The 26,954-nt window shown below is 45.7% G+C and overlaps 1 protein-coding gene across 1 annotated transcript in view; it reads right to left on the bottom strand.

The window, feature by feature from the left end:
• Nucleotides 1–26,954, bottom strand: part of ccdc149a (coiled-coil domain containing 149a) — a 133,142-nt gene that overhangs the window by 59,655 nt on the left and 46,533 nt on the right. The window contains exons 3-4 of the mRNA XM_068001584.1: nucleotides 26,141–26,179; nucleotides 16,128–16,235 (exon numbers count right to left, since the gene is read on the bottom strand). Coding sequence (XP_067857685.1) covers nucleotides 16,128–16,235; nucleotides 26,141–26,179 — 147 coding nt within the window. The remainder of the gene's footprint in view (nucleotides 1–16,127; nucleotides 16,236–26,140; nucleotides 26,180–26,954) is intronic.

The following is a 26,954-nucleotide window of genomic DNA, read 5'->3' as shown; positions in this document are numbered from 1 at the left end:
TAGATTTGCAGAAAGATCTTGACAAAGTACCACATGAAAAATTAAACCGAAAGCTGCAAGAATCTAGAACAGAAGAAGAAACTGGATAAGGAACTAATTTTAAAAAACAGGGAACAGACTCACAAAAGTATAATGTCACACGGGTGGGGATGATCGAGTGGAGTAGACTCCCATAGGATCAGTGTATGGACACTTATTCCTTTTAATCTGTGCAAATAACTTCAATACCAAAACACAACTATATACTGGTCAAATCTGCTGACAAGGAGAGCAGTAGAGACAGAAGATGCAGCAAAAGATTTACAAAAAGATCAAATCCACCCAGACATGGGAAGAACGTTTCCTCTATCTGTTAGCTGTAAGGGTCCTATGGGGAATGAGGTTGGAGTATTCTACCAAACAAGCAATGGGCGAAAAATATTGGGTTTATTCTAAATACAATTAGATTACATGATGGGGGAGTTAATTTGCTAGAGTGATGTGTTTCCATGGATTGAACGGCCTGTCCTTATCTTAAGCAATACCAGGTTTGGGAAGTTTACACTTATAGCGTAATTTTCCAAGTTTGTGCCCCCGATGAAGATCCCGACCCACTGGTAGCGCACATCGGAAATGCGGGCCTGTGCTGGCTACAATTTTCTGGTAATGGATATGCAATGCATACTCAAATTTCTGATATCTGCTGCCAGAGAGGGAAGCTACCTACCCGTGGCACAAACTCAGGAAATGGTCCCATAAACGTTACTGTCTTTTGAAAATGACTAGTTTATGCTGGTTATCCCAGTTAGAAAGGGTGGTATTTTTTGCCATTTCCACTTCAATGATGGAATACTTGTGGGTTTCGTCATGTGGTCATCAGCAGACTAGTTTCAACAAAACTGTTAGCAGCTATCAGTTACATCGAGTTACATCGAAATTACAGCACAGAAACAGGTCGTTCGGCCCAACTGGTCTATGCCAGTGTTTATGCTCTACACGAGCCTCCTACCTCCTTTTTTCATCTAACCGTATCAGGATACTCTTCTATTCCTTTCTCCATCATGTGCTAATCCAGCTTCCCCTTAAATGCATCTATGTTATTTGCCTCAACTACTCCTTGTGGTAGTACATTCCACATTCTTACCACTCTTTGGGTAAAGAAGTTTCTCCTGAATCCCCTATTTGATTTATTTGCGATTATTTTATATTTATGACCTCTAGTTTTGGACTCCCCCGCAAGTGGAAACATTTTCTCTATGACAACCCTATGAAATCCTTTCATTATCTTAAACACCTCTATCAGGTCACCTCTCAGCCTTCTCTTTTCTAGAGATAAGAGCCCCAGTCTGTTTAGCCTTTCCCGATAAGTATATCCTGTCAGTTTGGTATCATCCTTGTGAATCTTTTTTGCATCCTCTCCAATCCCTCTATATCTTCTCTATAATATGGAGACCAGCACTATGCATGATACTCCAAGTGTGGTCTAACCAAGGTTTTATACAAGTTTAACATAACTTCTTTGCTTTTCAATTCTATCCCTCTAGAAATCAACCCTAGTGTTTGATTTGTCTTTTTATGGCCTTATTAACCTGTGTTGCTATTTTTAGTGATTTGTGTATCTGTACCACTATTCCTTTGCTCCTTTATCCCATTTAGACTTATTATCCGTATGTGGCCTCCTCATTCTTCCTACCAAAATGCACCACCTCACACTTATCTATATTAAAATTCATTTGCCATTACACGCCCATTCTGCAAGTTTATTAATGTCCTCTTGCACTTTGATGCATTTTTTCGATGTATTAACTACACCCCTCAATTTGGTGTCGTCTGCAAATTTTGATATCGTACTTTCAATTCCCAAATCCAAATCGTTAATATAAATTGTGAACAACAGTGGTCCTAGCACTGATCCCTGTGGAACACCACTTCCCACCTTTTGCCAGTCTGAGCAGCTACCCTTAACCCCTACTCTCTGTTTTCTGTTTTGAAGCCAGCTTGCTATCCATTTTACTACATGTCCATTGACTCCACATGCTCTGATCTTAGCCATGAGTCTACAACGCGGTACCTTATCGAAGGCCTTTTGAAAATCCAAATATATTACATCTACTACATTACCCTTGTCTACTCTTTCTGTTATTTCTTCATAGAATTCAATAAGGTTGGTCAAGCATGACTTCCTCTTCTGAAATCTGTGCTGTCTACTCTATTATATTTTCCTTTGCTAGATGTTTTTCTATTACATATTTGAGTAAAGATTCCATTATCTTTCCTACCACCATGCTAATTGGTCTATATTTCCCTGGACTTGTTCTAACTCCCTTTTTAAATATAGGAATCACATTAGCTGTCCACCAGTCCTCTGGCTCTATTCCCTTTTCTGGTGAATTTTTATATATATGTAATAGTGCCTCCACTATCTCCTCCCTAACTTCTTTTAATACTTCTGGTATCCATGGTACCTCTAAAACAACCCATAATTCAACAATTTTATCTCTTTAATGAAGTGAACCACATAAAGTTTTAGGTGGAAGCAAATTTACGACCAGCAAGATTAAGCTAATGACTAATGCTCATCCAACAGAAAAGTATACCCATGCATACTTAAAAAATATTACAGGTGAGACCAGCACTCTACTGAATATTTAATTCCCTTCCCATACCTCCACTATCTCCTCCCTAACTTCTTTTAATACTCGTGGATGCAACCCATCCGGACCAGGGATCTTATTCTCCCCAAGTTTGATTAGTCTATCAATTATCTCCCCCCTTTCTGTCTTAAATGTTTTAATATCTTTTTCGATCTCCTCTTCCAATGTCATAGCCACCTTGTTGGCCCCCCTGGTGAATACAGAGGCAAAGTAACTATTCAATATTTCTGCCATTTCACTGTTGTTACCTGTGAGTTTATCTTGTGCATCCTTTAGTGGCCCTATCTGATTTTTCTTTTGTTATTTATGTGTCTGTAGAATACTTTACTTTTTCTTTTGCCAGTATCTGAGCCCAGTTGGACAGTTTAAGACCATTAAGTCATCATCAGGTATCCTTAATCAAACTCAACTGGTTAATTGGAACTGAAAGACAGAGAATAGCCACTTCTGGTATCCATGGTACCTCTAAAACAACCCATAATTCAACAATAATAGATAGGATGACAAAAGGGAATACGAAGAGGTTAGGAAAGAAGTCGAAAAAACAATTAGGAAAGCAAAGAGGAACTACGAGATTAAATTATAAAGGAATATAAAAAGAAAAAGCAAAGTATTCCACAGACACATATATAACAAACGAAAAATGCATAAGATAAACTCACAGGTAACGACAGTGAAATGGCAGAAATATTGAACAGTTACTTTGCCTCTGTATTCACCAGGGGGGCCAACAAGGTGGGTATGACATTAGAAGAGAGCTCCAAACTTCTATCACCCTTTGCGTGTACAAGTTTTTTCCAAACTTCACTCCTGGAAGTCCTGGTTCTAATTTTTAGTCTATGTCCCCAAGTCCTAGTCTCCCCAACCGGAGGAAATAGTTTCATAGAATCATAGAATCATAGAAGTTTACAACATGGAAACAGGCCCTTCGGCCCAACATGTCCATGTCGCCCAGTTTATACCACTAAGCTAGTCCCAGTTGCCTGCACTTGGCCCATATCCCTCTATACCCATCTTACCCATGTACCTGTCCAAATGCTTTTTAAAAGACAAAATTGTACCCGCCTCTACTACTGCCTCTGGCAGCTCGTTCCAGACACTCACCACCCTTTGAGTGAAAAAATTGCCCCTCTGGACCCTTTTGTATCTCTCCCCTCTCACCTTAAATCTATGCCCCCTCGTTATAGACTCCCCGACCTTTGGGAAAAGATTTTGACTATCTACCTTATCTATGCCCCTCATTATTTTATAGACTTCTATAAGATCACCCCTAAACCTCCTACTCTCCAGGGAAAAAAAGTCTCAGTCTATCCAACCTCTCCCTATAAGTCAAACCATCAAGTCCCGGTAGCATCCTAGTAAATCTTTTCTGCACTCTTTCTAGTTTAATAATACCCTTTCTATAATAGGGTTTTTTTTAATTCGTTCATGGGATGTGGGCGTCGCTGGCAAGGCCAGCATTTATTGCCCATCCCTAATTGCCCTCGAGAAGGTGGTGGTGAGCCGCCTTCTTGAACCGCTGCAGTTCGTGTGGTGACGGTTCTCCCACAGTGCTGTTAGGAAGGGAGTTCCAGGATTTTGACCCAGCGACAATGAACTGTACACAATATTCCAAGTGTGGCCTTACTAATGTCTTGTACAACTTCAACAAGACATCCCAACTCCTGCATTCAATGTTCTGACCAATGAAACCAAGCATGCTGAATGCCTTCTTCACCACCCTATCCACCTGTGACTCCACTTTCAAGGAGCTATGAACCTGTACTCCTAGATCTCTTTGTTCTATAACTCTCCCCAACGCCCTACCATTAACGGAGTAGGTCCTGGCCCGATTCGATCTACCAAAATGCATCACCTCACATTTATCTAAATTAAACTCCATCTGCCATTCATCGGCCCACTGGCCCAATTTATCAAGATCCTGTTGCAATCCTAGATAACCTTCTTCACTGTCCACAATGCCACCAATCTTGGTGTCATCTGCAAACTTACTAACCATGCCTCCTAAATTCTCATCCAAATCATTAATATAAATAACAAATAATAGCGGACCCAGCACCGATCCCTGAGGCACACCGCTGGTCACAGGCCTCCAGTTTGAAACACAACCCTCCACAACCACCCTCTGTCTTCTGTCGTCAATCCAATTTTGTATCCAATTGGCTACGTCACCTTGGATCCCGTGAGATCTAACCTTATGTAACAACCTACCATGCGGTACCTTGTCAAAGGCTTTGCTAAAGTCCATGTAGACCACGTCTACTGCACTGCCCTCATCTATCTTCTTGGTTACCCCTTCAAAAAACTCAATCAAATTTGTGAGACATGTTTTTCCTCTCACAAAACCGTGCTGACTGTTCCTAATCAGTCCCTGCCTCTCCAAATGCCCGTAGATCCTGTCTCTCAGAATACCCTCTAACAACTTACCCACTACAGATATCAGGCTCACTGGTCTGTAGTTCCCAGGCTTTTCCCTGCCTCCCTTCTTAAACAAAGGCACAACATTTGCTACCCTCCAATCTTCAGGCACCTCACCTGTAGCTGTCGATGATTCAAATATCTCTGCTAGGGGACCCGCAATTTCCTCCCTAACCTCCCATAACGTCCTGGGATACATTTCATCAGGTCCCGGAGATTTATCTACCTTGATGCGCGTTAAGACTTCCAGCACCTCCCTCTCTGTAATATGTACACTCCTCAAGACATCACTATTTATTTCCCCAAGTTCCCTAACATCCATGCCTTTCTCAACCGTAAATACCGATGCGAAATATTCATTTAGGATCTCACCCATCTCTTGTGGTTCCGCACATAGATGACCTTGTTGATCCTTAAGAGGCCCTACTCTCTCCCTAGTTACTCTTTTGCCCTTTATGTATTTGTAGAAGCTTTTTGGATTCACCTTTGCCTTATCTGCCAAAGCAATCTCATGTCCCCTTTTTGCCCTCCTGATTTCTCTCTTAACTCTACTCCGGCAATCTCTATACTCTTCAAGGGATCCACTTGATCCCAGCTGCCTATGCATGTCATATGCCTCCTTCTTCTTTCTGACTAGAGCCTCAATCTCCCGAGTCATCCAAGGTTCCCTACTTCTACCAGCCTTGCCCTTCACTTTATAAGGAATGTGCTTACCCTGAACCCTGGTTAACACACTTTTGAAAGCCTCCCACTTACCAGACGTCCCTTTGCCTGCCAACAGACTCTCCCAATCAACTTCTGAAAGTTCCTGTCTAATACCATCAAAATTGGCCTTTCCCCAATTTAGAATTTTAACTTTTGGGCCAGACCTATCCTTCTCCAGAGCTATCTTAAAACTAATGGAATTATGATCACTGGTCCCAAAGTGATCCCTCACTAACACTTCTGTCACCTGCCCTTCCTTATTTCCCAAGAGGAGGTCAAGTTTTGCCCCCTCTCTAGTCGGGCCATCCACATACTGAATGAGAAATTCCTCCTGAATACACTCAACAAATTTCTCTCCATCCAAGCCCCTAATGCTATGGCTGTCCCAGTCAATGTTGGGAAAGTTAAAGTCCCCTACTATTACCACCCTATTTTTCTTGCAGCTGTCTGTAATCTCCTTACATATTTGCTCCTCAATTTCCCATTGACTATTTGGGGGTCTGTAGTACAATCCTGTCAAAGTGATCTCTCCCTTCTTATTTTTCAGTTCTACCCATATAGACTCAGTGGGCGAACCCTCGGATATATCCTCTCTCACTACTGCCGTGATGTTCTCCCTAATCAAGAACGCAACTCCCCCTCCCCTCTTACCTCCTGCTCTATCTTTCCTATAGCATCTGTACCCTGGAACATTGAGCTGCCAGTCCTGCCCCTCCCTTAGCCATGTTTCAGTAATAGCTATAACATCCCAGTCCCATGTACCCGTCCATGCCCTGAGTTCATCTACCTTCCCCATCAGACTTCTTGCATTGAAATAAATGCAGTTTAATCTAGACTTCCCTTGGTCTTTGCCCTGCTTTCTCAGACCATCTGTCCAGTCATGTTTTGTACACTCTCCCTTACTGCCTTTTGTTTCTGTCACCACTTTACTTCCCACTGACTTCCTGCATCGGTTCCCATCCCCCTGCCACTTTAGTTTAAACCCTCCCCAACAGCACTAGCAAAAACTCCCCTTAGGACATTGGTTCCAGTCCTGCCCAGATGCAGACCGTCCAATTTGTACTGGTTCCACCTCCCCCAGAACCGGTTCCAATGTCCCAGGAATTTGAATCCCTCCCTCTGGCACCATCTCTCAAGCCACGTATTCATCCTAGCTATCCTGTCATTCCTACTCTGACTAGCCCGTGGCACTGGTAGCAATCCTGAGATTACTACCTTTGAGGTCCTACTTTTTAGTTTAACTCCTAACTCCCTAAATTCAGCTTGTAGGACCTCATCCCGTTTTTTACCTATATCGTTGGTACCTATATGCACCACGAGAACTGGCTGTTCACCCTCTCCCTCCAGAATGCCCTGCAGCCGCTCCGAGACATCCCTGACCCTTGCACCAGGGAGGCAACATACCATCCTGGAGTCTCGGTTGCGTCCGCAGAAACGCCTGTCTATTCCCCTTACAATCGAATCCCCTATCACTATAGCTCTGCCACTCTTTTTCCTGCCCTCCTGTGCAGCAGAGCCAGCCACGGTGCCATGAACCTGGCCGCTGCCACCTTCCCCTGGTGAGCCATCTCCCCCAACAGCATCCAAAACGGTATACCTGTTTGAGAGGGGGATGGCCACAGGGGATCCCTGCACTACCTGCCTGCACCTCTTACTCTGCCTGGTGGTCACCCATTCACTTCCTGTCTGTACACCCTTTACCTGCGGTGTGACCAACTCGCTAAACGTGCTATCCACGAGTTTCTCTGCATCGCGGATGCTCCACAGTGAGTCCACCCGCAGCTCCAGCTCCGAGATACGATCGGTCAGTAGCTGCAGGTGGACACACTTCCTGCACACATGGTCGGCAGGGACACTGGTAGTGTCCATGACTTCCCACATCTTGCAGGAGGGGCATAGAGTTTCTCTCTATCTACCCTATCAGTTCTCCTTAATATCTTGAAAATCTTCTAAATTCCAGGGAATATAACCCTAGTTTGTTTAATCTCTCCTCTTAATTTAACCCTTGTAATCCAGGTATCATTCTAGTAAATCTACGCTGCACTAGAATCATAGAAAGGTTGCAGCACGGAAGGAGGTCATTTGGCCCATCGAGTCTGCGCTGACTCTATGCAAGAGCAATTCAGCTAGTCCCACTCTCCCGCCCTTTCCCCAAAGCCCTGCAAATTTTTTCCTTTCAAGTCCTTATCCAGTTCCCTTTCCAAGGCCATGACTGAATCTGCCTCCACCACCCCCTCAGGCAGTGCATTCCAGATCCTAACCACTCACAGTGTAAAAAAGCTTTTCCTCATGTCACCTTTGGTTCTTTTGCCAATCACCTTAAATCTATGTCCTCTGGTTCTTGACCCCTCCATCAATGGCAACAGTTTCTCTCTATCTACTCTGTCTAGACCCTTCATGATTTTGAATATTTCTATCAAATCTCTGTTCCAAGAAGAACGACCCCAGCTTCTCCAGTCTATCCACATAACTGAAAACCCTCATCCCTGGAATCCTTCTATTAAATCTCTTCTGCACCCTTTCTAAGGACTTCACATCTTTCCTAAAGTGTGGTGCACAGAACTGGACACAATACTCCAGTTGTGGCCGAACCAGTGTTTTATAAAGGTTCATCATGACTTCCATATTTTTGTACTCTATGCCTCTATTTATAAAGCCCAGGATCCCGTATGCTTTTTTAACCACTTTCTCAACTTGTCCTGCCACTTTCAATGATTTGTGCATTTAGAGATCTCTTTGTTCCTGCACCCCTTTTAGAGTTGTGCCCTCTATTTATACTGCCTCTCCTCGTTCTTCCTACCAAAATGTATCACTTCACATTTTTCTGTGTTAAATTTCATCTGCCACTTGTCCACTCATGCCACCAGTCTGTCTATATCCTCTTGAAGTCTATCACTATCCTCCTCACTGTTTACTACCCTTCCATGTTTTGTGTCATCTGGAAATTTGGAAATTGTGCCCTGTACGCCCAAGTCCAAGTCATTAATATAGATCAAGAAAAGCAGTGGTCCCAGCACCGACCCCTAGGGAACACCAGTGTACACTTACCTCCAGTCCGAAAAACAACCGTTCACCACTACTCTCTGTTTCCTGTCACTTAGCCAATTCTGTATCCATGTTGCTACTGCCCCCTTTATTCCATAGGCCACAATCGTAATGATAAGCCTATCGTGTGGCACTTTATCAAATGCCTTTTGAAAGTCTATATACGCCACATTAACTATGTTGCCCTCATCTACCCTCTCTGTTACCTCATCAAAAAGCTCGATCAGGTTAGTTAAACATGATTTGCCTTTAACAAATCCATGCTGGCTTTCCCTAATCAATCCACACTCGTCCAAGTGACTGTTAATTCTGTCCCAGATTATCATTTCTGAAAGTTTCCACACCACTGAGCTGAAACTGACTGGCCTGTAGTTGCTCGGTTTATCCTTGCACCCTTTTTGAACAAGGGTGCAACATTTGCAATTCTCCAGTGCTCTAGCACCACTTCCGTATCTATGGATGTTTGAAAGATTACAGCCAGTACCTCCGCAATTTCTACACTTACTTCCCTCAGCAACCGAGGATGCATCCCACCTGGACCGGGTGACTTACCTACTTTAAGTACAGCCAGCCTTTCAAGTACCTCTTCTTCATCAAATTTTAGCCCATCCAGTATCTCAACGATATCTCAACTATCAATCTCTCCGAGGCCAATATATCCTTCCTAAGGTGCAGTGCCCACAACTGAACATAGTACTCCAGGTGTGGTCTAACCAGGGCTTTGTATAGCTGTAGCATAACTTCTACCCCCTTGTAATCTAGTCCTTTAGGTATAAAGAACAGTATTCCATTAGCCTTTTTGATTATTTTATCGACCTGTCCATGACATTTTTAAGTCTCTTTGGACCACCACTGCTTCAAGCTTTTCTCCATTTAGAAAGTACATCCCTTCCTTTGTCTCAATCCGTATGGATTATGCTTCCATCTTAATTATACTTATGTCCCTTTTTTTGATTGCCATTATGTTGTTTATTATTAATATAGCTATCCCACACCCCACCTTTAACCTTCCCTAGCCGTTCTAAATATACTATATCCTGCAATATTTAACTGCCAGTCGTGTCCCTTTTTTTATTGGTTCATGGGATGTGGCATCGCTGGCAAGGCCAGCATTTATTGCCCATCGTTAATTGCCCTTGAGAAGGTGGTGGAGAGCCGCCTTCTTGAACCACTGCTGTCCGTGTGGTGAAGGTTCTCCCACAGTGCTGTTAGGAAGGGAGTTCCAGGATGTTGACCCAGCGACGATGAAGGAACAGCGATATATTTCCAAGTCGGGATGGTGTGTGACTTGGAGGGGAACGTGCAGGTGGTGTTGTTCCCTTGTCCTTCTAGGTGATAGAGGTCGTGGGTTTGGGAGGTGCTGTTGAAGAAGCCTTGGCGAGTTGCTACAGTGCATCCTGTGGATGGTACACACTGCAGCCACGGTGCGCTGGTGGTGAAGGAAGTGAATGTTTAGGGTGTGGATGGGGTACCAATTAAGCAGGCTGCCTTGTCCTGGATGGTGTCAAGCTTCTTGAGTGTTGTTGGAACTGCACTCATCCAGGCAAGTGTGGAGTATTCCATCACACTCCTGACTTGTGCCTTGAAGATGATGGAAAGGCTTTGGGGAGTCAGGAGATGAGTCATTTGCCGCAGAATACCTGCCTCTGACCTGCTCTTGTAGCCACAGTATTTATGTGGCTGGTCCAGTTAAGTTTCTGGTCAATGGTGACCCCCAGGATGTTGATGGTGGGGAATTCGGCGATGGTAATGCCGTTGAATGTCAAGGGGAGGTGGTTAGAAACTCTCTTGTTGGAGATGGTCATTGCCTGGCGCTTGTCTGGAGCGAATGGTACTTGCCACTTATCAGCCTAAGCCTGGATGTTGTCCAGGCCTTACTGCATGCAGGCACAGACTGCTTCATTATCTGAGGGGTTGCAAATGGAACTGAACACTGTGCAATCATCAACAAACATCCCCACTTCTGACCTTATGATGGAGCGAACGTCATTGATGAAGCAGCTGAAGATGGTTGGGCCTAGGACACTGCCCTGAGGAACTCCTGCAGCAATGTCCTGGGACTGAGATGATTGGCCTCCAACAACCACTACCATCTTCCTTTGTGCTAGGTATGACTCCAGACACTGGAGAGTTTTCCCCGATTCCCACTGACTTCAATTTTACTAGGGCACCTTGGTGCCACACTCGGTCAAATGCTGCCTTGATCTCAAGGGCAGTCACTCTCACCTCACCTCTGGAATTCAGCTCTTTTGTCCATGTTTGGACCAAGGCTGTAATGAGGTCTGGAGCCGAGTGGTCCTGGCGGAACCCAAACTGAGCATCAGTGAGCAGGTGAACTAGATAGATTTCTAGGCACGAAAGGCATCAAGGGGTATGGGGAGAGAGCTGGAATATGTTATTGAGATAGAGGATCAGCCATGATCATAATGAATGGCGGAGCAGGCTCGAAGGGCTGAATGGCCTACTCTTGCTCCTATTTTCTATGTTTCTATGTTTATTGGTGAGTAAGTGCCGCTTGAAAGCACTGTCGTGACACCTTCCATCACTTTGCTGATTGTTGAGAGTAGACTGATGGGGCGGTAATTGGCCGGATTGGATTTGTCCTGCTTTTTGTAGACAGGGCATATCTGGGCAATTTTCCACATTGTCGAGTAGATGCCAGTGTTGTAGCTGTACTGGAAAAGTTTGGCTAGAGGCGCGGCTAGTTCTGGAGCACAAGTCTTCAGCACTACAGCCGGCGTGTTGTCGGAGCCCACAGCCTTTGCTGTATCCAGTGCACTCAGCTGTTTCTTGATATCACGTGGAGTGAATCGAATTGGCTGAAGACTGGCTTCTGTGATGGTGGGGATATCGGGAGGAGGCCAAGATGGATCATCCACTTGGCCCTGCTGGTTGAAAATGGTTGCAAACGCTTCAGCCTTGTCTTTTGCACTCACATGCTGGACTCAGCCGTCATTGAGGATGGGGATGTTCACAGAGCCTCCTCCTCCCGTTAGTTGTTTAATTGTCCACCACCGTTCACAACTGGATGTAGCAGGACTGCAGAGCTTTGATCTGATCTGTTGGTTGTGGAATCGCTTAGCTCTGTCGATAGCTTGTTGCTTCTGCTGTTTAGCATGCATGTAGTCCTGTGTTGTAGCATTCTCCAGGTTGGCACCTCATTTTTAGGTACGCCTGGTGCTGCTCCTGGCATGCTCTTCTACATTCCTCATTGAACCAGGGTTGATCCCCTGGCTTGTTGGTAATGGTAGAGTGAGGAATATGCCGGGCCATGAGGTTACAGATTGTGCTCGAATACAATTCTGCTGCTGCTAATGGCCCAGATGCCTGGTTTTGAGCTGCTAGATCTGTTCTGAATCTATCCCATTTAGCACTGTGGTAGTGCCGCACAACACGTTGGATGGTGTCCTCAGTGTGAAGACGGGACTTCGTCTCTACAAGGACTGTGCGGTGGTCACTGCTACCAATATTGTCATGGACAGATGCATTTGCGACAGGTAGATTAGTGGGGACGAGGTCAAGTAGGTTTTGCCCTTGTGTTGGTTCGCTCACCATCTGCCGCAGGCCCAGTCTCGCAGTTATTTCCTTCAGGACTCGGCCTGCTCGGTTCATAGTGGTGCTATCGAGCCACTCTTGGTGATGGACATTGAAGTCCCTCACCCAGAGTACATTCTGTGCCCTTGCTACCCTCAGTGCTTCCTCCAAGTAGTGCTCAACATGGAGGTGGACTGAGGCATCAGCTGAGGGAGGGCGATATGTGGTAATCAGCAGGAGGTTTCCTTGCCCACGTTTGACCTGATGCCATGAGATTTCATGGGGTTCGGAGGCAATGTTGAGGACTCCCAGGGCTACTTCGTCTTGACTGTATACCACTGTACCACCACCTCTGGTGGGTCTGTCCTGCCGGTGGGACAGGACATACCCAGGGATAGCAATGGAAGAGTCTGGGACGTTGGCTGAAAGGTATGATTCTGTGAGTATGGCTATGTCAGGCTGTTGCTTGACTCGTCTGTGGGACAGCTCTCCCAATTTTGCCACAAGACCAGAGATGTTAGTGAGGAGGACTTTGCAGGATCGACTGGGCTTGGTTTGCCTTTGTCGTGTCTCCGGTGCCTAGCATTCTGATGTTGGCTGATCCGTCTGGTTTTATTCTTATTATGACTTTTTGTAGCGAGATTGTACAACTGAGTGGCTTGCTAGGCGATTAAGAATCAACCACATCGCTGTGGGTCACATATAGGCCAGACCGGGTAAGGACGGCAGGTTTCCTTTCCTAAAGGGCATCGGTGAACCAGATGGGTTTTTACGACAATCCAGTAGTTTCATGGCCACCATTTTTTTAAAAATTCGTTCACGGGATGTGGGCTTCGCTGGCGAGGCCAGCATTTATTGCCCATCCCTAATTGCCCTCGAGAAGGTGGTGGTGAGCCGCCTTCTTAAACCGCTGCAGTCCGTGTGGTGACGGTTCTCCCACAGTGCTGTTAGGAAGGGAGTTCCAGGATTTTGACCCAGCGACAATGAAGGAACGGCGATATATTTCCAAGTCGGGATGGTGTGTGACTTGGAGGGGAACGTGCAGGTGGTGTTGTTCCCATGTGCCTGCTGCTCTTGTCCTTCTAGGTGGTAGAGGTCGCGGGTTTGGGAGGTGCTGTCGAAGAAGCCTTGGCAAGTTGCTGCAGTGCATCCTGTGGATGGTACACACTGCAGCCAGTGCGCCGGTGGTGAAGGGAGTGAATGTTTAGTGTGGTGGATGGGGTGCCAATCAAGTGGGCTGCTTTATCTTGGATGGTGTCGAGCTTCTTGAGTGTTGTTGGAGCTGCACTCATCCAGGCAAGTGGAGAGTATTCCATCACACTCCTGACTTGTGCCTTGTAGATGGTGGAAAGGCTTTGGGGAGTCAGGAGGTGAGTCCCTCGCCGCAGAATACCTAGCCTCTGACCTGCTCTCGTAGCCACAGTATTTATATGGCTGGTCCAGTTAAGTTTCTGGTCAATGGTGACCCCCAGGATGTTGATGGTAGGGGATTCGGTGATGGTAATGCCGTTGAATGTCAGGGGGAGGTGGTTAGACTGTCTCTTGTTGGAGATGGTCATTGCCTGGCACTTATCTGGCGCGAATGTTACTTGCCACTTATGAGCCGAAGCCTGGATGTTGTCCAGGTCTTGCTGCATGCGGGCTCGGACTGCTTCATTATTTGAGGGGTTGCGAATGGAACTGAACACTGTGCAGTCATCAGCGAACATCCCCATTTCTGACCTTATGATGGAGGGAAGGTCATTGATGAAGCAGCTGAAGATGGTTGGGCCTCGAACACTACCCTGAGGAACTCCTGCAACAATGCCCTGGGGCTGAGACGATTGGCCTCCAACAACCACTACCATCTTCCTTTGTGCTAGGTATGACTCCAGCCACTGGAGAGTTTTCCCCCTGATTCCCATTGACTTCAATTTTACGAGGGCTCCTTGGTGCCACACTCGGTCAAATGCTGCCTTGATGTCAAGGGCAGTCACTCTCACCTCACCTCTGGAATTCAGCTCTTTTGTCCATGTTTGGACCAACGCTGTAATGAGGTCTGGAGCCGAGTGGTCCTGGCGGAACCCAAACTGAGCATCGGTGAGCAGGTTATTGGTGAGTAAGTGCCGCTTGATATGATTCTGTGAGTATGGCTATGTCAGGCTGTTGCTTGACTAGTCTGTGGGACAGCTCTCCCAATTTTGGCACAAGTCCCCAGATGTTAGTAAGGAGGACCTTGCAGGGTCGACTGGGCTTGGTGTTTTGCCGTTGTCGTGTCCGGTGCCTAGTGGTCCGATGCCAGGTGGTCCGTCCGGTTTTATTTTTATTATGACTTTTCGTAGCGAGATTTTACAACTGAGTGGCTTGCTAGGCCATTTCAGAGGGCAATTAAGAATCAACCACATTGCTGTGGGTCTGGAGTCACATATAGGCCAGACCGGGTAAGGATGGCAGGTTTCCTTCCCTAAAGGACATTAGTGAACCAGATGGGTTTTTACGACAATCCGGTAGTTTCATGGCCATCATTACTGATACTAGTATTTTAATTCCAGATTTTATTTAATTAATTGAATTTAATTAATTAATTGAATTTAAATTCGCCAGCTGCCGTGGCGGGATTTGAACTCATGACTCTGGATTTTAGTCCAGGCCTCTGGATTACTAGTCCAGTAACATAACCACTATGCTACCGTACCCTGATACCAGTTTTTTTATTCCAGATTTTATTTAATTAATTGAATTTAAATTCCCCAGCTGCCGTGGCGGGATTTGAACTCATTACTCCGGATTATTCATCCAGGCCTCTGGATTGCTAGTGCAGTAACATAACCACTATGCTACTGTACCCTATTGTACGTAACCATATGTAACCACGTTTCAATTATCTGTACCACATCTGGCTCCTCGCTATGAATTATTTGCTCCAGTTCCCTCGTTTTGTTTCGGATGCTGTGCACATTGCTGTGCAAGCAATTTAATTTGTTTTTAGTAATTGTTGCCCTCCCTTTGTTTTTAACAGTCATTTTGCACATATGATCTATAACTATATTTGTTCCCTGACCGTTTATGTTACCCATTATTTCTTACGTTGGTCTGACCTTTACCCTCTTTTCCTATTTCTTTTTCCTTCAGACTTATGTTCTCTTCCCCAGATCCCTCCCCCAGACTTACTAGTTTAAAGTCCTATTGACAGCTCTATTTATTCTTTCCACTCAGACACTGGTCCCATTCTGGTTCAGGTGGAGCCCTTCCCAACAGTACAGCTCCTTCCTGTCCCAGTATTGGTGCCAGTGTCGCATGAAATGGAATCCATTCTTCTCACACCAGTCTTTCAGCCACGCGTTCACCTTTGTGATCTGTTTATCCCTATGTTAGCTAAATTAAACAAATGGACTGCCTAGGATTTGTGAGGTTAGGCAGACCTGAAGGAAGATACTGACAACACTGCAGCATAAACATTCGAACACTAGGCAATGGACAGTGAATTTCTGACAGTTCCGAACAAGTAAATGAACATTTTGATTGGACTGAGATGCATACTGCTTCTAATGACAAAAACTCATCAAGCAGAACATTTTAAACACTTGCAGAACGGCAGTTATTTATTTCTCATCTTTTGGTTCACCACATGAACCATTGTATTATCCCTCCTGCAACTTCCTTGTCATTTTAGTTCCAATTTTCACAATTGATATGATGCTTTGAAGGTTTTCTTCCCCCCTCCCCTGATTTATCTCAAGCAGACAAGACTGATGATTTCCTTCTTCTCTCCACCACCACCCCCCCTCCCCAACCTATCCCTGTAAATTATACCTTGTTATCACCCTGTGCCTCAGCCAGTCTCTGCTGGAGTTCTTTGATTTCCTCTGTCAGCTGTTTATTCCGCTCTCGAGAACTGCTCAATAGTTGTGCAAGGTTTGCCTGGATGAAGAAATGCAGTTTCAGTTTATTTACTTCTAAAGTATAAATGCTCACTTGTGACATTATCTTGTTCTGTTACAAGTGTTTAACTTCTAAGTTGAACTCTCAGCCAACACAGACAAAAATCAATGGCAATATGATTTATTTAATTCAAGATCCACAGGGAAAAACTGTTACAGGGAGAAAAACACTTTGGGCCAGATTTTGCTGTGAGCGGTGAACGAATGGCACGAGCCGTTTGTTAGACTTGCACTTGCCCATAGACTTTCCATGGGGTTTTGCACAGCAAGTTACTGTAAGTTAGAGATCCTAACAGTGTGGCACCCTCTTCAGGGCACCTGGGACCTGTGTGAACAGGGCAAGTAGCTATGTATCCCCTTAAACAATCAGATTGAAGAATTGTTAATGAGCAATGCAGAAAGTGTATGTTAGATTAGTGAATTCAATGTCAAATCAAGTACAGAAAGCAAAATAAAGAAAGGGAAAGAAAAATTAGATTAAGAGAGAGATAAAAGGGACAAAGAAAAAGTTCCAAAAAAAATGTTATTTCACGTGTTTAAAAAAATCTCCAACAATAATTCAAAGCTGAAGGAATGAGACTCCACACTTGTAAAAGTTAATTTTCAGTGCCAGAAAGGTTGTTTGGCAATAATTAAGACTTACCACGTCATTAAAAGGGTACTTAGACTGGAATGGACAAGCCCTAACTTTTTGTGGCGGGTTTAGTCTGTATCTACAACTTCAGTACAGGAACTTCACGCCGTTTAATACATTTCAATGGGGAACCAGACAGCGAGATACCACTTTTGCGCAGCTTACGGAGGGGCAGCGCATCTCGGACAGGAACTTGTGCATTTTTCGCGTTTAACTGCGTATCTCTGCTCGCCAGAAGTTGCTGTCCGATTTGCGCGTAACAGTGAACGCTGTTAGCCTCACCATTATCTTCACAGAAAAATCCAGCCCATTGTGAAGTAACTATTACTGTAAATTCACTATTAAGAATGTGTTAAGCCTACTTCATTTTATCTCTTTGTAAAACCTTAACCCCAACATTGATACCTTCCAACGTAGACAGATACGCACGCGCCCACTGATAGTAGGCTCATGTTCATTTGCATCGAGTGACCCGTGCTAAACAGGATTTTATAAAGGTAATGGAGTGTATGTTGCGTACAAAGAGTATGTTATTTTTGACAAACCGGGACATCAGATTTACAGAACAATAGCTAAATATATACAAAACACCAACCAGGCTCCTTGACTTTGTTTTATTCTGGTTACAATCCTCATCTAGAACGTAGGGTTCAAAATTTACTGTTTAGGAACAAAGGGGGAAAAATTGGATAAGGGTCTGTTTCGGGCAGGGACGCTAGCACCTCGTGCCCGATGGATCCTATGCAGGCAGCACGTGAACCTCGTGCTGCCTGCTACTTACCATAATATCTCCGTGCAGCCAGCGCAAGCCGCGCTACTGAGAGGCTGCACGGAGAATGAGGAAGTTGGAAATGGGGCGTGCACAGCGCATGTTATCAGCAGCCTGCACCTCTTAAAGGTGCAGGTGCACATTTCAAATGGCAGATACACAGCTTACTTGCAGGAGAGAAAGATAGTCACGAAAATAGCTGGACCGGCACGAGAGAGGGCTCCACGCTTCTCTGATGATGCTCTGGAGGCCCTGGTGGAAGGCGTGGATGAAAGGAGGGCCTGCGGAGCTGCAGTCTGGAGGGTCTCTGGCCAGAGACCCTCCAGACTGCAGCTCCGCAGGCACTGGCAGGCTGTGGCACAGGAAGTAAACGCCAAGAGCATTGCACCACGCATGTGGTTGCAGTGCCAAAAGAAGTTCAATGATTTGACACGAGTGGTCAAGGTGAGTGAATGCAAGTGTCAATTGGCACATCCTACCAACTGCACCACTGTTCCACACATCACACTCCCCGTCACCCACCCACCAACAAACACTGCCCATCCATACTCAATGCTGCACTCGGCATGCTGCATCTCACCCACACATAGTACCACACTTGCAGGCCACACAACCACCACTCACAAGTCACACAAACTGTCAGGACATGCACATCACCCATACATCTTGCAGGATACTCAGTGACACACTTTCTCTGTCTTGCAGGAGAAGGTGGCGCATAACAGCCGGCAGCAGGAGAGACCTGAGGGTGGAAGGGCACATTTACACATCCTCACCCCCCCTAACGGAGACAGTGCTTAGGATCATTGGGTGGGCCATCGCTGCAGCTGTCACAACATACCATGCTGGAGGTCCCGGTGAATGGGGTCTCTGCATTTCTAATGCTCCTTCTCCTTTTCCACATCTCCCTCCTCCCATAATCTTTTCTGACTCACGTGCTGCACATGCTGTCAGCACACACGTCTTACTTGCTCCTCTCCCCATTCCACAACTCAACCTGTTTCCCTTTGTCATTGCAGATACCCAAGAACATTTGGCGGCGGGAGGAGGAGGACACTGAAGCCACATTGTCACTCGATCTGACACTTGTTCCACCAGCTCAGAGACTGACACTGCACGTCCATTAGAGGTTAGGTTAGAGGAGGGATCTGCACGTGTTGAGACACCGAGCACAAGTGCGCAGGAGCTGGGGTGGGGGGAATAGATACCACAGGTGCCAGCTCGCCGGAGGGCGAGGTCGCTCACTAGTTCTGCTGCAGAGGAGTCAGATGAGGACTTCGATGGGCTAAGCTGCAGAAGACGGCTGATAGGCGTACACCATCAAATGCCTTGGGGCACTGGAAAACCTGCCAGAAAGCCTGCGCACAGTGAAAAGGGGCATGGAGGAGTCCAGCTCCAACTTGGAACAGGGCTTTGCATAGAGGTTGGAGCCCATCCTTTCCAACATGGAATGGGTGGTTACCTTCATCAGCGCTCCTGTGAAACCCAACCATGATGCAGCATCTGATGACTGATGTCACAGCATCCATTACAGCACAAACATCTGCCATCCAAGACCATAAGAGATAGGAGCAGGAGTAGGCCATTCGGCCCCTCGAGCCTGCTCCGCCATTTAATGAGATCATGGTTGATCTGATTTTTACCTCAACTCCACTTTCCCGCCTTTTCCCCATATCCTATGACTCCCTTGCTGATCAAAAATTTGTCTAACTCAGCCTTGAATGTATTCAATGACTCAGCCTCCACAGCTTTTTGGGGTAAAGAATTCCAAAGATTCACGACCCTCTGGGAGAAGAAATTCCTCCTCATTTCTGTCTTAAACGGACAACCCCTTATTCTGAGACTATGCCCCCGAGTTTTAGATTCCCCCATGAGGGGTAACGTCCTCTCAGCATCTACCCTATCGAGTCCCCTCAGAATCTTGTATGTTTCAAAAAGATCTCCTCTCATTCTTCTAAACTCCAATGAGTATAGACCTAACCTGTTCAATCTTTCCTCATAAGACAACCCTTCCATGCCCGGAATCAACCTAGTGAACCTTCTCTGAACTGCCTCCAATGCTAATATGTCCTTCCTTAAATAAGGGCACCAGAACTATACGCAGTACTCCAGGTGTGGTCTCACCAGCACCCTGTACAGTTGTAGCATGACTTCCCTGCTTTTATACTCCATACCCCGAGAAATAAAGGCCAATATTCCGTTTGCCTTCCGGATTACCTGCTGCAACTGTATGTTGACTTTTTGTGTTTCATGTACGAGGACACCCAGATCTCTCTGTACCGCAGCATTTTGTAGTATTTCTCCATTCAAATAATATTTTGCTTTTTTATTTTTCCTCCCAAAGTGGATGATTTCACATTTTCCCACATTATATTCCATCTGCCAAATTTTTGCCCATTCGCTTAACCTGTCAATATCCCTTTGCAGACACTTTGTGTCCTCATCACAACTTGCTTTTCCACCTATCTGTGTATCAACAGCAAATTTGGCCACAAGATATTCAGATCCTTCATCCAAGTCATTGATATATATTGTAAATAGTTGAGGCCCCAGCACCAATCCCTGCGGCATCCCACTAGTTACAGATTGCCATTTTGAAAATGACCCTTTTATCCCGACTCTTTGTTTTCTGTTAGTTAGCCAATCCTCCATCCATGCCAGTATATTACCCCCAACACCATGAGCTCTTATCTTGTGCAGTATTCTTTTATGTGGCACCTTTTCGAATACCTTTTGGAAATCCAAATATACTGCATCCATTGGTTCCCCTTTTTTCACCCTCCCCGTTACTTCCTCAAAGAACTCTAATAAATTTGTCAGACATGATTTCTCCTTCATAAAACCATGTTGACTCTCCTTGGTTGTATTATGAGTCTCCAAATGTCCTGCTACTACTTCCTTAATAATGGATTCTAGCATTTTCCCAATGACAGATGTTAGGCTAACTGGTCTATAGTTACCTGCTTTCTGTCTCACTCCCTTCTTGAATAGGGGTGTTATGTTTGCGGTTTTCCAATCCACTGGGACCTTTCCAGAATCTAGTGAATTCTAGAAGATTACAACCAATGCATCCACTATCTCTGTAGCCACATCCTTTAACACCCTCGGATGCAAGCCATCAGGTCCAGGGGACTTGTCAGCTTTTAGACCCATTAGTTTACCTAGTACTTTTCCTCCAGTGATAGTGATTGTTTTTAGTTCTCCCTCCCCTTAGCCCCTTGATTTTCTACTATTATTGGTTTGTTATTAGTGTCTTCTACTGTGAAGACAGATACAAAATATCTGTTCAATTCCTTTGCCATTTCCTTGTTTTCCATTATTATTTCCCCAGTCTCATCCTCTAAGGGACCAATGTTTACTTTAGCTACCCACTTCCTTTTTATATACTTGTAGAAGCTTTTACTGTCAGTTTTCATATTTCTTGCTAGTTTACTCTCATAATTTATTTTCTCCCTCTTTATTATTCTTTTAGTCATCCTTTGCTGGTTTTTAAAGTTTTCTCAATCTTCGGGCTTACCAGTAATCTTTGCCAAGTTGTATGCTTTTTCTTTTAACCTGATACCATCCTTGACTTCCTTAGTTAGCCATGGTTGGTTCATCCTTTTTGTGGAGTCTTTCCTCCTCACAGGGATATATTTTTGTTGCGAGACATAAAATATCTTTTTAAATGTTTGCCGCTGTTTATCCACCATCATACCATCTAATCTGTTTACCCACCCCCCCCCACCCCAGTCCACTTTAGCCAATTCTACCCTCATTCCTTTATAATTGCCCTTATTTAAGTTTAATACACTAGTTTCAGACCCAAGATCCTCGCTCTCAAACTGGATGTGAAATTCAATCATGTCATGATCACTGCTTCCCAAGGGATCCTTTACTTTGAGATCATTAATTAATCTTGTTTCGTTACCCATTACCAGATCAAAAAAGGCCTGTTCCCTGGTTGGTTCCCCGACGTATTGGTCTAAGAAACAGTCCCTAATACACTCTATGAACTCCTCCTCAGGGCTATTTTTGCCAACTTGATTTGTCCAATCGATATGAAAGTTAAAATCGTCCATGGTTATTGCATTACTTTTTTTACAAGCCCCCCTTATTTCTTGATTTATATTTTGCCCTACAGTGTAGCTACTGCTCGGGGGCCTAGATAATGCTCCCACCAGTGATTTCTTTCCTATGCTATTTCTTACCTCCACCCAAATTGATTCGACATCTTGATCTTCTGAGCCAAGATCATTTCTCACTATTATACCCATAATATATATATTATGGGGTAGCTCTATTAACAGAGCTACCCCACCACCTTTACCTTTTTTCCTATCCTTCTGAAATGTTAAATAATCGTTAATATTTAGCTCCCAACCTTGGTCACCTTGCAACCACGTCTCTGTAATGGCCACGAGATCATACCCATTTGTTTCTATTTGTGCCGTCAATTCATCTATCTTATTACGAATGCTGCGCACATTCAGATAAAGAACCTTTAATTTTGTCTTTTTGCCATTCTTCCCTACCCCGGCCCCATTTGCTAGTGCACTCTTATGTTTGTACACACTGTCCCTTCCTGACACACTCTGTTTATCATTACCCCCATCACTTTCCTGTACTAGTCTTTTCTCTTTATCAATCTAAACTTCACCCCACCTGAGCCCTCCCCCCCTCTCTTTAGTTTAAAGCCTTCTCTACCGCCCTAGTTATTCGGTTTGCCAGAACACTGGTCCCAGCATGGTTCAGGTGAAGCCCGTCCCAACGGAACAGCTCCCTCTCTCCCCAGTACTGGTGCCAGTGCCCCATGAATTGAAACCCACTTCTCCCACACCAATCTTTGAGCCATGTATTCATCTCTGATCTGATTTACCCTGTGCCAATTTGCTCGTGGCTCAGGTAATAATCCAGAGATTATCACCTTTGTGGTTCTGCTTTTTAATTTAGTCCCTAGCTGCTCAAACTCCCTCAGCAGAACCTCTTTCTTAGTCCTACCTATGTCATTGGACCACGACAACTGGATCCGCCCCCTCCCACTCCAAGTTTCTCTCCAGGCCTGAGGAGATGTCCTTAACCCTGGCACCGGGTAGGCAACACAGCCTTCGGGACTCTCGCTCTTGGCTGCAGAGAACAGAGTCTATCCCTCTAACTATACTGTCGCCTACTACAACCACATTCCTTTTTACTCCCCCACTTGAATGGCCCCCTAAACCACGGTGCCGTGGCCAATTTGCTCATCCTCCCTGCAGACCCTGCACTCGTCCACAAGGGCTGCAAGAACCTCATATTTATTGGACAAGTGCAGAGGCTGAGGCTCCTGCAATGCTACCTCCTGGATCCCCGTACCTGCCTCACTCACAGTCACACCCTCCTGTCTCTGACCACGTGCCAATTCTACAGTATTTAGTCTAAGGTGCGTGACTGCCTCCTGGATCAAAGTGTCCAGGTAACTTTCTCCCTCCCTGATGCATCGCAATATCTGCAGCTCGGACTCCAGCTCCTCAACTCGAAGTTCCTTGAGCTGCAGACACTTACCGCAGATGTAGTCGCCCTGGACAAACTGTCCAGTTGCCCCCACATATTGCAGCTGGGTCTGAATGCTGCACTTGCAGCTCAGGCTGCTGCCTTGGAAGCTCAAACTGCTGCTATCATGGGACTGGGGACCACTGTGTAACGCAGCTTCCAGAGCATCACAGCATTCCAGCAATCCATTCTCCAGCTGATCACCAGGATTGCTGAGGTGCTGCCCCGGGAGAGTGGCAGTGGCACCATGACAGTCGGACCTGCTGTCCGCTCTCAGGACGACAGCCTTCCTGCTCCCACCCCTACAACTCCGCCAGTGCCCCTGTTGTTGCCTATCGGCCAGCCAGGCCAGACTGTTGCAGCCCATGCTGCGATGGTGCAGTCTGAAGCCGGGCCTTCCCGGCCCAGAGCTGCTCGAAGTCGTTCTCCAAGGCCATCTTCACACTCCTCCACTGAAGGCCAGGAGCCTCCCACCACCCATGCTCCAGCCACTGGGGAAGCATCTCGTCGGAGCACTGGGATAGGTAACGACACATGGACAAAAGGCACTAAGGGAATGCGCAAGGGTGAATGGTTCTGTTATGTTTGCATAATTTCATTTATTCTTTGATAAATGACACTTTGATTTTGCATTTGGTGGTGGTTTTTATTTAGGCAATGAACTGAGAGGGACACCAATGTGTAATCAGATGGGGGGCGAATGGATTGTCTTGTGGGAGGGGAAAGGTGGGGAGTGTAGGACTGTTAGTGAGTTAGGGGATGTAGTTCAAATTATTGATAGCGGGCACGTATCAGGCGAGCATGCAGAGCCCTTGCAGACAAGGCATGTGGTTCCTGTTGTACCCTTGCGTCTTCCTCCACTTTCTCTTCAGGCTCCATCCCCTCCTCCTCCTCAGCCTCTTCCTCCTCCTGCTCCTCCGCCTCTTCCTCCTCAGCCTCCTCCTCCTCAGCCTCCTCCTCCTCAGCCTCCTCCTCCTCAGCCTCCTCCTCCTCAGCCTCCTCCTCCTCAGCCTCCTCCTCCTCAGCCTCCTCCTCCTCAGCCTCTGGCTCATGGTCTTCTGCAATCATTGGTGGCAAAGGCTAGTCCCTCATGATGGCGAGATTGTGTAGCATGCAGCATACCACCACGAATCTTCCCACCCGCTAAGGGGAGTACTGCAGAGCTCCTCCAGACTGGTCCATGCAGCATAAGTGTTGCTTGAGCAGGCCTATGGTGTGCTCCATGATGTTGCGTGTGGCAGCATGCGTCAATTTATGGGCCTGCAGTGCACATGTGTGTGGGTTCCTGACCGGTGTCATGAGCCACGGTGCGAGGGGATAGCCCTTGTCGCCCAGTCGCCAGCCTTTGACTTGCCGAGTCGGGTGAAAGATAGCGGGCACGTTGGACTGCCACATGACGAAGGCATCATGATTGCTCCCAGGGTAGCGGGCATCGACCTCCGTGATTCGAAGCGTGTGGTCGCTCACCAGCTGCACGTTGAGGGAGTGGAAGCCATTTCGGTTGACGAAGACGGCTGAGTTGATGCGTGGGGCACGCAGGGCAATATACGTGCAGTCAATGGCACTCTGCACCATGGGGAAGCCAGCAATGCGAGCGCACCCCCGTGCTCACTCGTTCTGCTTGTCTCTGTGGAGAGGGAAGGTGATGAACCTATTCCTCATCTGGTACAGTGTGTCTGTGACTTCCCTTATACAGCAGTGCACTGCATACTGCGAGATGTTGCACATGTCACCAGCAGAGGCCTGAAATGCTCCTGAGCCGTAGAAATTTAGCGCCACGGTGACCTTCACAGCCACAGGCAATGCTGTCCTCGCTCTGCTCTGAGGCTGCAGTTGTGGCCGCACCAGTTGACAGATCTTGGTCACTGCTTCCTTGGTGAACATCAGGCGTCGGATGCAATCCTCCTCGGTCATGTTGAGGTAAGAGAATTTGTCCCGGAAGGCCCTCATTGGGTAGGGCCTCCCGCTCAGTGCCATGCGCCTCCTCATCCTCCGTCTCCTCGCAGCTTGACCTACTATGCATGGCCTCTCTGCATGCTCCCAGTCGTGCTCAATGCCCATAGTTGGCAGGAATGCTGTTCAATCACGGTTGTAATTTTCCGAACCATAAGGCAGTACCTGCCAAAGCACTTTCAAATGTAGTCTAGAAACTCTCAGTAAGTATAGGGAGCTTCAAAAAATACTTCCTACTCCACCAGCAGCCAGAAGCAATAATCCAGCAACTAACCTACAACCTGCATGGTCCCTTTAAATAGTGCTGGTGGGGCGTCCTTCAGGTACTGTAAGACACGTTCAGATGGTCGGGGTTAAGACTGTGCGTTGAGTTGAGCGTTAAGTGCCAAAATAGTGTCTATCACTTTAAATCAGCGTTGCACACTGATTGCACGCATTTTCTCCCTACTTTACATGCTTCCAGCGTTCGGTATTTGTGCATGCGCTAACTCCTATACCAAGATGGCGTCTGGCGCAAGTCATGCTGGAAACGTGTGTGTGCATCCAAGACGCCATCTTGGACGTCAGAGAGGCCATTTAGCGCTGAAACAGTGGGCACTACATGGCTCAATTTAGCGTCCATAGAGTTCTTCAGCATTTCAAAACGTCCTCTAAATTTTATTTTTAAATTGAAAGTATATTCTTGGATAAATGTTGGAATGTTTCTTGAAACTAATTTTTTCTCATTTAAATTCAGTTGCTCAACTATTTTGTTTTGCAATTTTTCCATCTAAACTTACTTTTGGCATTTAATGACAGACACATGTTTAAATTGCACATGTTTTATCCTCGGAAATCAATTGGTAGCAAATTTGATCACAGCTAGCCTTCATTTCAAATACTGGATAAGGCTTATTTCCATTTGATGCATGCTGCGTCTAGTTCACTTTTGTAGAATTGGTGCTGCCTTTAATTATGAAACTTAATTGCTACCAAAATAAACATGATTTTGTCAAAAGAGTTCTGTTAGCTTACATCTTACCTGATTCCGTTTTTCTGGAGGGAGAGTAGGATCACCATCCTATGGAGTTTAAAAAATGAAACAATTATTTTCTCAACCCACTGCTATAAATGCGACATTAACAAATACCTTTACTACAATTTTCAAATGCTAATGATCAATCCTTCATTTGTGCTTTTCTATCTTCTTTGCAGCATGGACTCTTTCCATCTGAGATAATAAACAAAACAGAGAGGATAGTGAATGGCTGTCAATAAATTCCAAGTAACCCAATTGAGGGGTTCTAATGGTATATTAAATGCTGTGCCACAGTGTAAGAAGAAAGAACAAACTTGCATTTATATAGTGCCTTTCACAACCTCAGGACACTCTAAAGCACTTTACAGCCAATGAAGTACTTTTGAAGTGTAGACACTGTTGTGATGTAGGAAACACGGCAGCCAATTTGCGCACAGCAAGGTTCCACAAACAGCAATGGTAATCTATTCTTTTTAGTAATGTTGGTTGAGGGATAAATATTGGCCATGACACAGGGGAGAACTCCCCTCCTCTTCAAATAGAGGCACAGAATCTTTTACGTCCACCTGAGATGGGGCCTCAGTTTAACGTCTCATCTGAAAATCGGCACCTGACACTACAGCACCCTCTCAGTATTCAACTGGAGTTACATCCTAGATGTTGTGCTCAAGTCTCTAGAGTGGGACTTGAACCCACAATCTTCTGACTCAGAGGCAAGAGTGTTACCAACTGAGCCACAGCTGATACAGGGTACAGAACTTCCAATCATAGTTTACCACAATATGAAGACACAGGGTCAGGCACTTCTCCACAAGAA

Source organism: Heptranchias perlo, chromosome 1, assembly GCF_035084215.1.
Source record: "Heptranchias perlo isolate sHepPer1 chromosome 1, sHepPer1.hap1, whole genome shotgun sequence".
In the NCBI taxonomy this organism is placed as follows: Eukaryota; Metazoa; Chordata; class Chondrichthyes; order Hexanchiformes; family Hexanchidae; genus Heptranchias; species Heptranchias perlo.
Note: the sequence above shows the minus strand (reverse complement) of the source record. Positions and strands in the feature narration are given on the sequence as shown.